This window comes from Oxyura jamaicensis, chromosome 10 (assembly GCF_011077185.1).
Source record: "Oxyura jamaicensis isolate SHBP4307 breed ruddy duck chromosome 10, BPBGC_Ojam_1.0, whole genome shotgun sequence".
Classification (NCBI taxonomy): domain Eukaryota; kingdom Metazoa; phylum Chordata; class Aves; order Anseriformes; family Anatidae; genus Oxyura; species Oxyura jamaicensis.
This window is the reverse complement of record NC_048902.1, coordinates 18,997,746-19,013,118: the sequence shown is the minus strand read 5'-3', so window position 1 is coordinate 19,013,118 and position 15,373 is coordinate 18,997,746. Positions and strand designations below refer to the sequence as shown.

Below are 15,373 nucleotides of genomic sequence, written 5' to 3'. Positions count from 1 at the left end.
CGTGCACATGGCTGGGATACTGGTGTGTGTGCTGACCGCCCTTGCCTTCTTTCTAGCCTTAGATATTGTTATCTCCATCTCTCAAGGTCTTTGTTAGGATGCTGTGTGCATTCCTGGTGCTCATCCAAGGCTTGCCCTTTGAGTTGGCCGCGTCCTTGGCCCTTCCCACACTGAGGTCCCTCCGTGCTGTGTGCCACGGGCAGGGCAGGTGAGAAGGCAGGGCTGGAGGTGCTCCCCCCTCCTTGGCACAGCGTTGGGTTGTCACCAAGGAGCGCGTCCTGCCATCGGGAGGGTCCTGTCCCCTGGGAGACCCCACCTTCCCCGTGCACGAGGGTCCTTGGGACCAGCACTCACATAGGTGCTTGCCCACATGATGTGAAGGGCTGGCAGCAGCACGGTGTAATTCGGGGGTCTTCTGACCTTTGGCATGGGCTTGAAGGCTGCTTGGGTCCTCTGCAAGGGAGTGGAGAGGGGATGCTTGTAGGTTTGTGGCCTTGCTTGTAGATCACAGCCCAGTGGCAGCTGGAGATTCTGAAAAAGCTATTTTTTGGGGAGGGTAAGATAACTATTGCCCGTGGTGGAGCTGGCTGGGGGAACTAAAACCATCCATTTAAGCAAATCCTGGAGTTGAGACCTAAACTCATGAGGAGCATGGGGAGAACTCCCCGGCAGCCTTGTGGCCCTGGCTCTTCCTTCTGCCCCCGCTGGGTTTCGGTGGTGCCGATGACACCGGCCACGGTTCCGGCCCCACCGCTCGGCTCTTTAGAGGAAGTTTCCCACTAGCCATCTTACGGCTACCGGCCATTGTGCTCGGGACGTGAATAGGTCCCTTTCAACCTTGCTTTATTCATCATCAGCAAAGCATGAAATTACAGTGGAAATGCTAATAGATTTCCTAACAACTTGGTATCTACGTGGGTGAAAGTTACTTGTTGACTAATTAGTAAGTTAATTGTTTTATGTTTTATGGAGGTCAGGTTGCTGTCTTAATGCAGGTGGTGTGTGCTCTTCGAAACAAGGCTCTGCTTTAATGAGACAGTGGCAACTCTTGCAATCCTAAAGGGCTGCGAGGCAATGTTATCTCCCCAGGAGCTCGTTCCCAGCTGTTTGCCGTGTGCCAAGCCAGGATCTGAGTTGTGATCCAAGAGCAAGGGGCTTGGAGCTTCTGTTGGACTCATGGTTTGTGGAGCCCATAGCGGAATTCAGGGAGTATTGAAGCTGAAGCCGCGTGGGGTGTGATGCTGGCTGGCTGTCTCGGCGCTGAGCTCTGCAAACTGGTCAGACGTGGGGAGGAGCGGGGCTGGTGTCCCCCAGAGCCATCCCTGGGGAGCATGAAGCTGCTGAGGACAGGTGAGAGATTTTGGAAACCCAACCGCCTCGATGACGTGGACCCCGTGCTCCGCTTCCCCACCTGCTTTTGGGTTCGGAGCCAGGGGAACGGAGCTGCTCCTGGGAGCAGGGACATATCCTGCAGGGATGCTCAGCTTCCTCTACCACCATGGAAGGGGCAGGCTTCTGGGCTCCCAGAACTGCTCTTGAGCTTTGAGCCCGCTAATTAAAACCATTCGTGACATTAAAAAAAAAAACAAAAAAAAAAAACATTTTGCAGAGAGAAAGGAAACATCTCTCCTTCCCGGGGTTTGTGATTGACTGTATGAGTAACTTGTCCTTGGGTTTCTGCGACATTAAGTCTTTTCCCTGCCTTGATTTATGTGATTTAGGAAAAGTTTCCTGCTCCTCAGAACCTTTCTTCCCCCTGGTTTGTGAATTTGCTGTTGTTTCCCACCCTGGATTTAGATGTCTTAAAAGATACCCAGGGGTGGGTGGAGGCAGTAGCGGACTGGGGGGAGGCTCCACCTGGGTGATTAAGCCATTTTGCATCGGATATGTTTTTCCCTTCCACGTTCCCCCTGTTCACCCTCCTAATTAGGGCTTCCCGGTAATTATCTGCCTTGGCCAACACTGCCCTTTCTCAGCCAACGCAGCCCCGGAGCTGTGATACGAGGCAGGGGTTTCGTGCCTCTCCTCGCTCATCCTGCGTGCGGAGGGGGCTAGGATTAGGGTTAGGGTTAGGATTAGGATTAGGGGTCGCTTACTGGTGCTGCTCTGAGTCGGCAGCATCGCAGGGAAGACTGGGAGAAAGATTTTTGCTTGCAGACGGCCTTTTCTGTGCCGATTCTTCCTCTTTCCAGCTGGAAGCTGGCGATACCTGGTGGGTTTATTTGTTGCGCTGAGAACCTCGTGGTTTTAGAGAAATTGCTGTCGTCTGCTGTCTCAAGGTATCTACAGCCTGCTGCAGGCTGTGCTGGGACCTGCGGTCATGCAGAGGGTTTTGTAGGGGTTTGTAGGGGTTTGTAGGGGTTTGTAGGGTTTTGTAGGTTTTTTTAGGGTTTTGTGCAGAGGGTTTTGGTTTTTGATTCCACACTTCAAAATCAAGCTGGAAACAGGTCGGCTGCCAGCAAATACAACCTGGTACCGAGACCAGTGCTAAAAAGCACCACAAAACAGGACTCAGGCCAGCCACCAAACCCCACCTCGGCTGCCTTTACCCTTTCCCTGGAAGTGCCGTTGTTCGGGGGCCGTCAGGGAAGGGGGCTGTAAAAGTTTTATTGGTGAGTCAGACACTGCCAGCCTTGGCGTTCCTTGGGAAATAAGAGAAGAGACGGCAGATAACGCTTTGCTCCTTTATTAGATTGGGAAATCATCTATAAAACAGAAGTGTAGTGGAAAGCGAGCCCCCGTCTGTCATTACGGCCGAGCCGGCAGCAGCCAGCCTGGGCTGGAGCCCTTCATGAAGGGAGATCCCAAAAGGGACAGAAGCGAGGTGAGAGCAGAGCCACGAGCCCCGGCGTGGGTCCTCTCCCAGCCATCTCCCCGTGACCCAGCTTGGGCAGCGAGCCCCATTCCAGCTCTTCTGTGCTGCCAGAGCAGCTCGGAGCAGGCAGTGCCGGCTGGAAGGTCTCTCTTGCTTCTTCCCGTTCTTGTCCTTCAGGCTTGGCCCCAGCCCTTGCAGATTCTTGCATCAAGGTGCTGCGACATCCAATATTCAGCTGTGACAGCCAAAAACTGGAGGAACTCAGGCCCAGGGGAAGCCACCTGCCTGGTGGCTGAGAGCTCGGGCGTGCTCGGGGGCTGGTGGTGAGACACCGAGGGACAGCATTGAGCCGTAAAATGTCCCTAAAAGCAGCAAGTCCGAGTAAAACGGTGCTGCTTTTATTGTGTGGTGTGCCAGGGCTATCAGGCGCCTTCCGTGCTTCTGTCAGGCAGCGTGGCAACCAGCAGGGAAGTTTTATCAGATATTAAAACCAGCTTTTGAATTTTCTCCTAAAGCAGAGTGCTAAATCCGCCTCTTCACGGTAGGGTTTTGGTTTTTTTTCCTTTTTCCTTTTGTGTGCTGTTCCCTGCAGGGCCCTTTTACCTTTACTTCCATCTCTCTCTCTCTCTCTCTCTCATTTTCCATCAATTGTATCTGTAACCGTTTTGTGTTCTATTGAGCATGAATGAGTGGCGATGCCTTTTCGATGAGAGGTTTTCTCCCCTTCTCCCACCCTAAGGAAAGTTCTGCTCGTCTGCTGGTGGGGCGTTAGGGGCCTGCAACGTGATTTGGAGGTGATGTGAGCTGCGTAAGAGCTGCAGCGTCGCTCCTGATGCCGTCCACCCTCCTGATGGATCCGAAGTCACTAGGAAGGGTCCGGGTTTAGCCTGGGTGTTGGAATCAGGAGTTCAGCCATCGGAGACAGTGGTGGATCCCCAAATACCTTCTTGCAAGGCGTCGCTGCCACCCCGAGAGGTTCCCTGGGCTGTGCAAAAGCAGCTGGACCTAGGGATGCTGAAATGCACTGCAATTGCGAAAAAAATCTGCTTGTTTGGCCCAAGGATTGTCACAAGGATTCCCTGGAGGTCTCCGATGGTCGGCGTTAGCCCAAGGGAAGCACTCGGCTGTCTCCTGGCACCGGTGAGAAGCAGGCTGCTGGTCACAGCTGCGGCAGAGGCATGCGAAAAGCCAGCGAGGGAATCGTTCGCCTGCGTCATGCCGGGGAGCAAGACAGCGTGCGGGGGCCAGCTGCGGGTGGCATTGCTGCTGTGGGGCTGCCTTGATCCTTCTGGGCTCTTTACCCACGTCTGAAGAAGCCCCGATGGCTCTGGTCCTCTGCAGCCCTCCGAAGCTGGCCATGGAGGGGAGAAATGGCCAGGTGTCCAGATTTTGCACGCTGCAGCCAGAGCCGAGTCCCTCCAGGGAGCTCCCACCTGCATCTTATGCCACAGAAGCAGCATCAGGCACCAACCAATGCACCCAAATCTCACCCGGGGAGCTCGCAGAGGTGCAGAGGAAGCTCTGCAAGGAGGCTCTGCCCTCTGTGGTGGCCTTGAAGCCCGCTGCCGTGTCCAGAGCAGGGGAGGAGGTGGGATCGTGCGTGCCCCCCGGGCTGGAGATGAGCTCTTCAATTCACGATTCCGTGCCTGGGAAGGGTTGTGCAGCCTTCATCCCCCGAGGCTTGTTCTCTTCTCGCTCCTCGTGCAGCAGCTGGCAAGGGAAGGGGCTGGAGCTGGACCTCATGTCTTTGAGAAGGTACTCAGCCACTTCTTCGCTACACCAAGACAGCTTTTTCCTCGTGATCCAGGCATCAGCACCCTCATTCAGTACCGCAGCACTTAAGGAAATCAGATATTCAGTAAGTGTTCCTGCTGAAATCAGCAAGGTGGCTCCTGGGGAGAGCTATTGCCCCGTGTCTCTGCGTGCTGCGAGCCTGGCCCCGACCCCTAATATCAGCATCTTCATCCCCTGCTTGCTGTGTCCCCCATCCGTGGTAACTTCCTAGAGGATCGGCTCCAATTTGGAGTTAATTTGGAGAACGACGCAGCAACGAAGCGGTGTTCATCCAGGCCGGCCCTGCATCCATCCACCTCCGGGCAGCTCGTGCGTCTCCCCACCGAGCCGGGAGCAGTGAAGGGGGCCGTGCCTGCAGCTCCCCTCGTGCCCACCTCGTCCTGCAAACCATCAGAGGCAGCTTGTGCCTTCCCCGGCCCCACTGGATCCTTCCCGCACCGTCCGAGCGGCTCACCAGCCAAATTTCTCGCGCATCTGCCTTAATTTAGCTGCCTTAATGTGGGCATCTCGTCAGCTTGATTTCCCCCGTGGCTCTGCGAGTCAGCTGGGGCACCGGGGCCTCCCATTAGCGGCCCTGCCCGGTGCCAGATGGCGGGTGATGGCTTGCGGAGGCTCCGGAGCTGACGTGCCCCATTGTGCGGTGACACAAAAGCGAGCCTGCCTGGATTTATTTATTTTTTTTTCCCCCCCTTCTGCTTTCATTTTCGTTCGGGGCCATCACGGCCCCAGCTAATTCCTGCAGCTCTCTGTCGGTCGGTTTCGTGTCGCTGTGAAGCTGCTGCTGGGGTTTTCCACGCGGGCTCCCAGGCGGGCTTCCACGCACACGTGTGTAAATCCTTAACAGACCTTAATTAAAATGAAATCTCAGTAAGACAGGGAGCTGAGGGGGCTAAACGTTGCCCGGTCTGGCATACGGATGGGAATTGCTGGGCTACTTGCACGTCCAGCCTTTCGTCCCGCTGCCCCATTGCCTTTCCTTCAGCAGGGGCTGCGGGTGCTGAGCTCTCCCCCAGGCTGGGTGCTGGATTTCTCTTCGGGATCTGCTCTTGTCTGTTGTTCGTGGCACTGAATTTTGCTGCCTGGGGGTTGTTTTGTGGCCCACCCCCACTTGCCCTGCTCATGCTCCTTTGGGTGTTTGTGCTTCCCGAAACGCGTCCATGGCTTTGGTGATGGCCTGCTGACAGCCAGGAAGACTAAACGGTGAGATTTGCAGTTTCTAACCCCTCCTTGAGAGCTGCCATCACTTTCTTCCTCTGCATTACCCTCCTCCACACCCTTCTTGTCTTTAATTGCTGTCCCGCGTCCCAATCGTGTCTGTCTGTCTTCATGCTTAGGATGCAGCGGCTGCTTTGAGCGGACCCAGCATTTCCACGAGGAGAAATGTAAGTCCTCAGCTTATTGTCATCCTTGGTGTCCAGAGGGACCCCTGCACGTTGTCCCCAGTGCTGTGGCACACATGCTCGTGCGTGCACACCCCACGCCTGGCCATACACGTTCGTGCCGACAGCCCCACGGGGGTACGGGACCAGTGCCGGCACTTGTGCAGAAACCCAATCCCGGTCTCCTCGGAGCTCACGGAGAAAGAAATCAGGGAAAACATCAAACCCCCACCCGCCGTGCAGCGGGGCCGATGTGCCTCGGCTAGGAACTTTCCCTTTGAGGTGGTAATGGCCTGGCCAGCGGCCAGCAGCGGCAGCCACCGACGGAAGAGGGGGCTCCCCGAGATAAGCTCTTTCCAGCCCGGCCGAGGCTCCTCGCGGCGAATAAACAGAGAAAAAAAAAGGGACGAGCTCCACGGATGCAGTCATGTGTCCCGCTTTCGTGGATTTGGCCTATTTTCTGCAGCACGGCCGTAATTCAGCTCGGGTCCCCCTGGCTGGCTGCCAGGAGAATGGGAAGCTGCTGCTCTCGCCGAGGAGCGAACGGGAATTGATGTACGGAACTCAGCCACGGGGATGAGATGACAGCCAGCGGCTCCGGCGCTGCTGGGAGGAGAAGCAAACCTTGGGGGAAGCTGGATTTTCTCAGTTATCACGGAGGTTCGATCCTTTCTAAATCTTCCATCTCATCACCTTCAGTCTGGATGAGGCAGTGCTGTAACACAACGGCACGGCTCGCCGCCGGGGATGGGAGCAGGACGTTTCGGATAATCACGTGCAGGAGAGAAATTCGGTGGCAAAATGAGCAGAAAGGAGCCAAAATCAGGGTTTTGTGACCATAACTCTGAGCCTGACCTGCTCTGCAGCTGCATTTGGGTCCTTGGCCTCTCTTCTCCTCCCCACACGGTGGATGCCGAATATTCCCCTGCGGCGGTGTGCGCAGCTCCTCTGCAGCAAGCGGTGGAAATCCAGCCTCTTTTTCTGCCTTGAATTGCTTCTTCAGTCGACGTGCGCACCATTCCCACCTCTATTCCGTTCCTTAGGAAAGAAGGAGAAGTTTGTCACGCTCGGCACCGCGCATGGATGTGCTGAAAGAAATAGTGTTCTGAGGGACTTAACGTGAATTTCCCTCGGACAGAGGAGCCGTTGTTCAGGTTACTCCCTCGCGAAGGAAGGGATCCTGCTTGCTGCTGCTCTCAGACTTGGCCTGGTCTTCAGAGAGGCTTCACCCGTGTCCATGCAGCTCCTCTCCGTGCCCTGCTGCTCTCCGGGGAGCTGTGTGTCCTGGAGGTGCTGTGCCTGGGCGCAGCGGTGCCGTGCAGAAGGGCTGAGGGTCTCCGTGCTGTGCAGGGCTTTTTTTTTCCCACCGCAACGCCTCATGTCACCAGATTGCATAGAAAGACACAGGGAAAACACTTTGGAGACGCTCCCGGGGCACCCAGCACCTCCTGCAGGCACTCATCCAGCCGCTGCTTGCTCCTGCAGCCTTCCCCAGGCAAAACCCCTCGCTGCGGCGGGGCCGACCCCGTGCTTGGCGCGGCGGCAGCAGGAAGGGAAACGAAGAGCGAATTAACGGCGCTGGGGCCGCTCGCTGCCGGCCCGATAAAAATGGCACCTTGCCCAAGCCTCCTATAAATCACCGGCTCCATTCGGAAAAGGAGTTTTCTGCGGTAATTAATGAGCCAGTATAAAGACATTAAACGGAGACTGTGCGGTGATAGAAAGGCTTGTCATTCACCGAGCCATCTTCCCCCATGTGAATAACCACGAGGGAACAAAGGCCAAACTCCTTATAGACTGAAGTGCACTATCTCTGATAGCTGGGAATGAAGTAATTCGCTGAAAATAACAAAGGCGCGGTGAAATACATTAGTAAACTAATTACAAGAGAGCTGGTAAAAACAGATGCTGAAAATTTAAAGCTATTATTGGAGTGATTGCCAGCAGAAAAATGGGGGCTGACAACAAAAAAAAAATTTAAAAAAAATGCATCTCATTTAAAATTCATTAGCCTGTAAATCAGGACGGCTCCCTGTCTGTGAGCGGGGCTGATGGCATTTCCGTGGGCAGGGGTGATGAAAAGCTTCCTGCCCTTCGCCTCTCCGAATTCCGCCGTTGCCTCCCGAGGTGCTGAAGCACAGCGTGCGCGCGTTCCCAAACCCCAAAATGTGGGGGGGGTCCGCGGCGCCCTGCGTGCGCTGAGGTCTGAGCGGGGCTGTTCCAGGTGAGGTGCTGCGGCGGGGCAGGACGGTGCCTGGTGCTGTTCCGCCCTCGCTGTGCCGGGCTCGGGGGGCTCGCTGCCTCTCCGGGCTGAGACAAAGCAGGATTGCTCGTCCCCGCTTGGTACCAGAAGCAGCTGGCTGCGAACAAAGCGGTCCGCGGCCAAAACTGGCTGTGCCAGAGCCTCCTCTCGTACCATCTCCCGTCAACATTTGGGAGTGGGATGGGAAACATCATTATCGTGCAACAAATCAAAACGGTAACCGTGTAATTTGTCTTAATTGTCTGTGTCGGAGTAGGGAAAACACGAGGCGCTCCGGATGGAAGCCTGGCAGGAGAGAGCTGCCCGCTGGCAGCGCGCCGTGCCAAGCCGAGCCCAGCCAGCCTCCTGCGGGCTTGTGGGACAGCTTGCCCTTCGTCTTCTCGGGATTTCAGGGCTCTGCAGGGGCTCTTGAGTAGGATAACTTGTGGGTGTTTTGCAAATGTGCTGCAGAGGAGAGCCTGGGAGGCGGCGAGGTCCCGAAGGAGATGATGCTCGGAGCAGGATGAGTGCGACAGGAGGGAGCAGAGGCACGTTGTGGTGGTGCTGGAGGGGAGCCCAGCTCCCCATGGGGGAACCTCCTGCGATGCTGGGGTTTTCCCCGCTCAGAAATGGACCCTGCAGATCCCAGCAGCCCTCCGTGGTTCAACGTGGCCAACATCGCCCCTGGTGCCTGCCCGCGGTGCTGGTGACAGATAACCTCCGCCTGAACCGCAGGTTCGCGAGCCCCATATGCAGTCTGCCCGAGCAAATTAAGAGTTGTTTATGACATTTAATACTCCCCCTTCCCTCCAGCAGCAGGGCAGCAGGACCACGGGTTTGGCTTCACAAATGGTCGCCTCAGGACACACTAAATGCTGTCACGAGCCAGAGAGCAATTTCGGCTTGAAAAATTACTGCAATAGCGCTCCCTGATAAAGGTCTCTCCCGGCGCTGCCGCCCTCCCCGCCAGAAACTTCTTCTCTCCCTGAAACCAATTTAAGAGCGCTAAAGGGGCTGTTTGTTAGGCGATTCCCCTGCAGAACCAGAGGGTGCTGCAAGACGAATCGCCACCCCGGGCTGCCTGCCGTGCTGCTCGGTGTCGCAGGTAACGCGGTGGGACGCTGACGGACGGGGAGCGCTGCGTGTTCAAGGGAGCCTCGCACGGAGCACGGAGCTCAGGCGGCCGAAGGATTTCCAGGTGCCACAGGGAAGTCCCTGCAGGGTCACCCCATCGTCATCCTCCCCACCTTGGTACTTGGCTCGGGCAGAGCAGCCAACTCCTCCCTTGTGGGCTGCTGCAAAAAGGCCGGCGCCTGAGCTGGAAATGGATGGCTCGAGGTCATTTTGTGCCTTGTGCAAAAAATTCAGGAGCCCCACTCGCAGATAGTTGTCTCCTGGTGGACTTGAGTCACGAAGGAGTAGGTTTTTTGTTTGTTTTTTCCCTCCTGCAAAATATCTATTGCACGTGGGCAGCTGCCGTGCCGTGCCGCGAGGCATGAGCTCACTTGGCTCCCTTTCATCCCCTTCCCGGGGGCTTAGGGCAGGGGAAGAAAAGCAGGCCAGGTGGAAACTTGGTTCCTCAGCCAGAGGAGTCCGACTGATGCGGCATCAACCTCGTTTAAATGATTTCACTCAGACTGAGGACGAGCGAGCATGACCACCGCAGAGACCTGAGGATGCGAGATGCAGAAGCGCGGAGAGCCAGGACCATCCGTGCTCCAGGGGGAGAAAGGGACAGCAGAAGAGGAATAAGCATTTATTTGCATATGTTGCAAACAAAAAGCCTGCAGGTCTGACCCTCTTTCCATCTTCACCTGCCCGGCACAGGGCGAGACGGGGCTTCCCCCCCGTCTCCTCTCTGCGTGGTGTAGGTGCTCCTGAATGAGCTGCACTCCTCCGAAATCTCTGCCTCGCTTCGAACTCTCCCGAGTCTTGCAGCCTGTTTTCTTCTGAGATCTGAGGCCCGGCGAGGACAATAGAGATTTGGGATTTTCAGCCCTGTGATTAGTGGGCAGGGGCAGAGGGGATTTTCCCCAGTGCCGGGAGCTGTGTGGGCAGTTCTTTAACATTTCCCTCCCTTTCCAAAGCCGAGAGAGAAAGGCGATTTTTCTTCCCTTTAGATGTGAGCGAAGGCCCCCGCTCCTGCTACTCCCGGCGAATTAAATAGATAAATGGGCGGCGCTGTTGTTCACGCTTCACTATGCACAAAGCAGCTTGCATTCAGAACCGGGCTGCTGGCAGTCCAGCAGCAGCCCCGCACAATGGCACCATTCGACACGCGGGGCCGGCGCGCAGGCTCTGCAGCTGGAGCGGCCGCCGGGCGCTTGTGACACGGGCGGTTTTATGATTGTTATAAAAACGCATCTTAAAAACGAAATAGAGAGAGAAGATCAAGTGCTTTTTTTTTCTTAAAGACTTGGAGAAGCATTCCTGATTGAGAGCAGGGCACGGAGAGGGCAGGATGGGGTTTGTGATGTCCGTATTCCCCCTGTCTTTTCTGCCAGCTCTTCTTTTTTTGCAGGCAAATCCTCAATTTCCAGAGGGTGGAAGTGACCTCTGCCTGCTAAGCCTTCCCCTGCCAACTTCCCTGAAAATACTCCCCGGCAAGTTGCTAGCTTGGTGGTGCAGGTGCCCTAAGCTGGGAGGGGATGGGAGATGAGATCCCCCTGCTCGCTTTGGGGCTGCTGTCTCGCCGGGAGCGCAGTGGGGAAGGAGCTGCGGTGCCAGGCAGGACGGGTCTTTAATAAATCTCGTGGATATCAAGGGCTGGTTCTGCTGGAGAACAGTTCAGGTCTGGGTTTAACTGGAAGAGTGGCTCCTTGCGTTTTAAAAATAACCCTGAGTGCTGCCGGCCCACGGAGAAATTCAATTTTTATTCATCAGTTGGAGATTTTAGCACGAAAATCAGCAGCTGTGCCAGGACAGACCGTCGGGACAGAGCCAATCCTGGAAGGGGAAGGCTCTTTCCACGGCTTGTTCTCTCTCCCTGGGCAAACCATGTGCCTCCCAGGATTCGCCTCCATCAGGTGTAACGGAGCTAACGAAGCCTGCCCTCCTCGGCAGGAGCACCTGGGAGCCCAGGTACTGTGGCCGTGTCCCCATTAAACTCTCTTGTTCCCCATCCTGTGTTAACTCAGAGGCATTTTAACCACGTGCTCCATTAGAAGAGGTCTGAATTTAACAGGCTGGAGGCACAAATGTGGAGAAGGGGTCTTTGCTTGTGGGCTGTGTGGCAGTGAGGATGCTCAGCACCTCCCCGGCATCCTCCTGTATCGCAGCCAGCCTGGGCATCTGTTTCCTGGCAAGGAATTTAAAAGCAGAAAGCAACGTGCCTGCAGAACTCACCGGGCTTCCCCAGTACTCTCCTAACACCGTGCTTGTCACCGAACCTTTTAAGTCTTCTTCCTGCCCTTGTGTCTGCACTTGATAATAATGTTTGCGTTTTAATGATTCCAGCAGGCCCGGGATTTGCTTTGACATACCAAGTTAATGTTTTCTTTTTCTATATCAAATGTAGGTCAATCTCTGGCTTAGCACTAATGCTGTGCCGAGCGAGAAAGGATTGGCCACTAATGGTTTCCATTTAGTTTTTTCGTGGAGTAAAGGAAATTTCATTCAATACCTGTTTTCGTTTTTATTCCATTGGCCTTTCCACGGGATCCGCTAGGCTGGGGAGAGCGTTTGCTCTTTGATTAGAGGAGACCCAGCAAAGCTGTTTGCCAGAAGAAATCTCTGAATACGGATGAGGATGGATGAGAGCCGCTGCTCACCTGCACGGTGCAGTGTCTGCAGGACGTGCCGTGGGGACTGCGTGGCGGTGAAGGTGAGGCAGTGGGACACCCATGGGCTTCTCTCTGGGGAGGAGAACCAACCACCCAGCCCCACCCTAACCGAGGTCCTCCGTGGTTCGAGATGGGAGAAGAGGTGAAGAGCAGCTCACCTGGCTCACGCTGCAGAGCTGCCCAGCTGGCATCTCTCCTGCACCAGCGTCTTCAGGAGAAGGTGCACCCACGCGAGCGATGTGGGAGGGCTCTTACAACCATCCCCATCTGCTGCAAGCCTTCTCCTGTCGCATTTTGTTTTTTTCTCTCCCTGTTCTGTGCCAGTCGGGGTGTACCACAGCCAAAATCCAGCAGCACTGAGACACCGAGGCTCGGAGCTCCATCAGTATGGTGCAACGTGGGCATGATTCAGGTCCGATCTTAGGGCTTGCTGACACCTGGAGCTGGAAGAGGGCAGTTTAACGGGACAGGGTGATAAACACCCTGTGTGATGACACTAAAGAGGGACCTTGGGCAGCACCAGTTCCTCTGTTGGCACGCGGATGCAGTGATGCTGGATGACCAGAGCGATAGGTAACGCAGGCAGGTGGATCAGAGGCTTAGGAGCTCACGGGGGCGAGGGGCTATTGCGATTGCGTGTATTTATTTTTAAAATGATTCTGGCCATGAGCATCGAGATTAGATGCGGCTCTCTGGCTGCTGGCCAGCCCCGCCGGGCTGGCGTGCAGCTCTGGGTGTCGGCTGAAACAAGAGTGCCCGGCTGATAACAGGAGCCCCGGCGTTTTCCGCTGGAAGACGAGCGCCAAACGGGAGCGAGCAATCCCGGACGGGTTTGTTGCAGTCAGCTGCGGCGTGTGTAAAAATCTTTTGGGGATCGGAGGAGACTGAGACCCTCTGAGCAATGCCCTGCACAGCGGCTGTGCTCCCGTCCCTCTCCTCTGCTCACCCCGTGATTTATGTCCCGGCCGAGAGCAGCGTCCAGGTAATCGCTCGCCTTCAACTTTCGGTGCTGCTTTACAGGAGGTGCCGCGAAAGCCTTTGTCTGTGCAACTGTAAATAAACTCCTAAGGCCGTGTTAAAAATAGCGTTTTGTAGCTCGGCGCATGAATATTTAATACATCTTCTGCGAACCAGCTGGTCTTGGCAAGGGTCACAGTGTTTCCTAGGCGTTTAACGTAAAACTGTGCTTCAAAGCCACATTACAGGGTCGTTGAAGAGTAATATTTTACTTAACATCCTCATAACTGAATTATTTATAACTGCCCATGTTTTATTCATGATAAATATTAATACCAGTGTCTTTAAGAGTAGAGGTTATCGCTGCAGTTTTACCTAGAAGAGGTGATATTATTGAAATAAAGGGGCGGCAATGAATTCTGCAGCCGGCAGAGCAGTGTCTGTGCTGGGGCTGGTCTCATTCACACCTCCCTCTCCTTATCAACCCTGTCAGCCACCGAAAAACCTCGGCGCTGAGCATCTGTACGTTTGAAAGGAATTTTCCTGCAGGCGTCTGAATCCCAGCTGTTTTTTTTTTTTTCCCCTTTTCCTTTCTTTATTAAGGAGCTTTGTGCCGTTCTCGTTAATCCTTGGATTCGTTTCTTGGTGAGAGCCCATCGGCTTTGGGGGCAGGATGCTCGCCCTGACCTGGACCTCCGAGGGGCAGCCTTGAGATATTCTGCAGCTCCCTCGAGCCCCCCTTGCCACAGGGACCCCCGGTGACCCCATTGCTTTCAGCAGCCCCCATCACTTTGGCGAGGGGATTGCCTGGTTTGGGGGCTGCCGGGGGAGACACCCCATCGCCCTTTGGGCTCGAGCCCACGTGGCTGGGTGCTCTGGGCCACAAACAGTCCCATTTCCAGGCTGAATGTGTATAAACGGGGTAAGTTGCCATTGCTCTGCCCCTTATCGGAGGGAATATTGCATTACCTTTCATCCTGGGAAAGTCAGATAGGTTTGTGCTCTGTCTTTTCGCCTTGTGCTGCTGCGTGCACCCCCGGCAGCCTGGCTGGAGCACAACACGGGGCTCTGCCAACCTAGGAGTCCCATCGTGGAGCCGTGGTCATGTTTTTAGAGCTGCAAACCCTTCCCAACCCCACGGCCACGCCGTGCCGGGGCTTCGCTGCGCCTTGTGCCATCAGCTTAACAAACCCACAGCGAGTGGGCTGCGAGCGACGGGTCGGGGAGCAGCGTGGGTTAATGCAACACATATTTAATGTATGATTGCTAATGGCCACCTCCCATCTGCCCGAGCCCGACTGGAGTTTGCAGCTGAACGATCCAGCTGCCCTGACACACACGCAGCTTGTTCTGTAGCCGAGGTACATTCATTACGCCTGACGTGTGTAAAAGGGGACGAGGCTTTCTCGCTGGGGAGAGGCATTTATCGGGCTGGGATGGCAGAGCAGGGGGCTCTCTTGGAGTTTATTTTATATGATAATGTGAGAGATCTTCCCGTGGATGCGGCGCTCTAAATGAATCACGAGCTAAATAACCACTGGGATGTTTATTAGCCTCGAATATGTTTATTGCCGAGTCAACAGGCAGCACCTTCCAATTAATTAATAGTAATAATTACTGTATTATTTATGGAGCTCTGACAGCGTGCCAGAGCCTTTCTGCACGATGCTTACAGCTGTGGCTGTGCTGAAACGGGCTGCTCTGTGTTCACACTGGGGTCTGTCCTTCACTGGCGGGTGGTCCCAGCCCCAAAAGCCGTGGCGAGCCGAGCTGCTTAGCTCTGAAGCCCGCTCCTGGTGCTCTGCAGCGTGGAGACGTGACCATTACTTCCACGTGCAGTGAGCCGAGCAGAGATGGGGGTCAAGTGCAAGCAGCCTGCTCTTCTGCCAGGGTGGGTGCCTGCCAGTCCCATTTGCCAGCTCTGGGAAGGTTCCTAGGTCCTGCGAACCTGTTGGCGATGGATCTCCTTTCACGCCTGACCGTTTTTGTCTCTCTTTGTGTCTTCCAGCAATGTCCGATTTCCACATCCACCCGCAGAACGCGGTGGTGGAGGAAGGGGGTGTCGCGAGGTTCCAGTGCCAGATCCACGGCCTGCCCGAGCCCGTCATCCTCTGGCACAAGAACCGCATGCCGGTCAACACGGACAACGAAAGGTAGGACATGTCCAAAGCACATACTGCTGTCCTCTCCCCAGGTGGAGTTACCGTCACAGGTCTCCTGGGACATGACTGCCCTGGGCTGAGACCTGGGCATTTCTGCCATGGAAGACTCTTTAGGTTAATGTTGTGGGTTGTGAGGGCTCCTTCTGGCCAAGGGCCATGCAGAAAGACGGCATTTCCGAGGAAATGAACCTGCTAGGTGAACCCCTTTAGATGATTTTGGAAGGGGTGGAAGCTTTCATTGA

The 15,373-nt window shown here is 55.3% G+C and overlaps 1 protein-coding gene across 4 annotated transcripts in view; it reads left to right on the top strand.

The window, feature by feature from the left end:
• IGDCC3 (immunoglobulin superfamily DCC subclass member 3) overlaps positions 1 to 15,373 on the top strand; it is an 88,968-nt gene that overhangs the window by 34,394 nt on the left and 39,201 nt on the right. For all 4 annotated transcript variants that reach the window (XM_035336171.1, XM_035336174.1, XM_035336172.1 and 1 more), the window contains one exon: positions 14,978 to 15,122. In XM_035336171.1, coding sequence (XP_035192062.1) covers positions 14,978 to 15,122 — 145 coding nt within the window. The remainder of the gene's footprint in view (positions 1 to 14,977; positions 15,123 to 15,373) is intronic.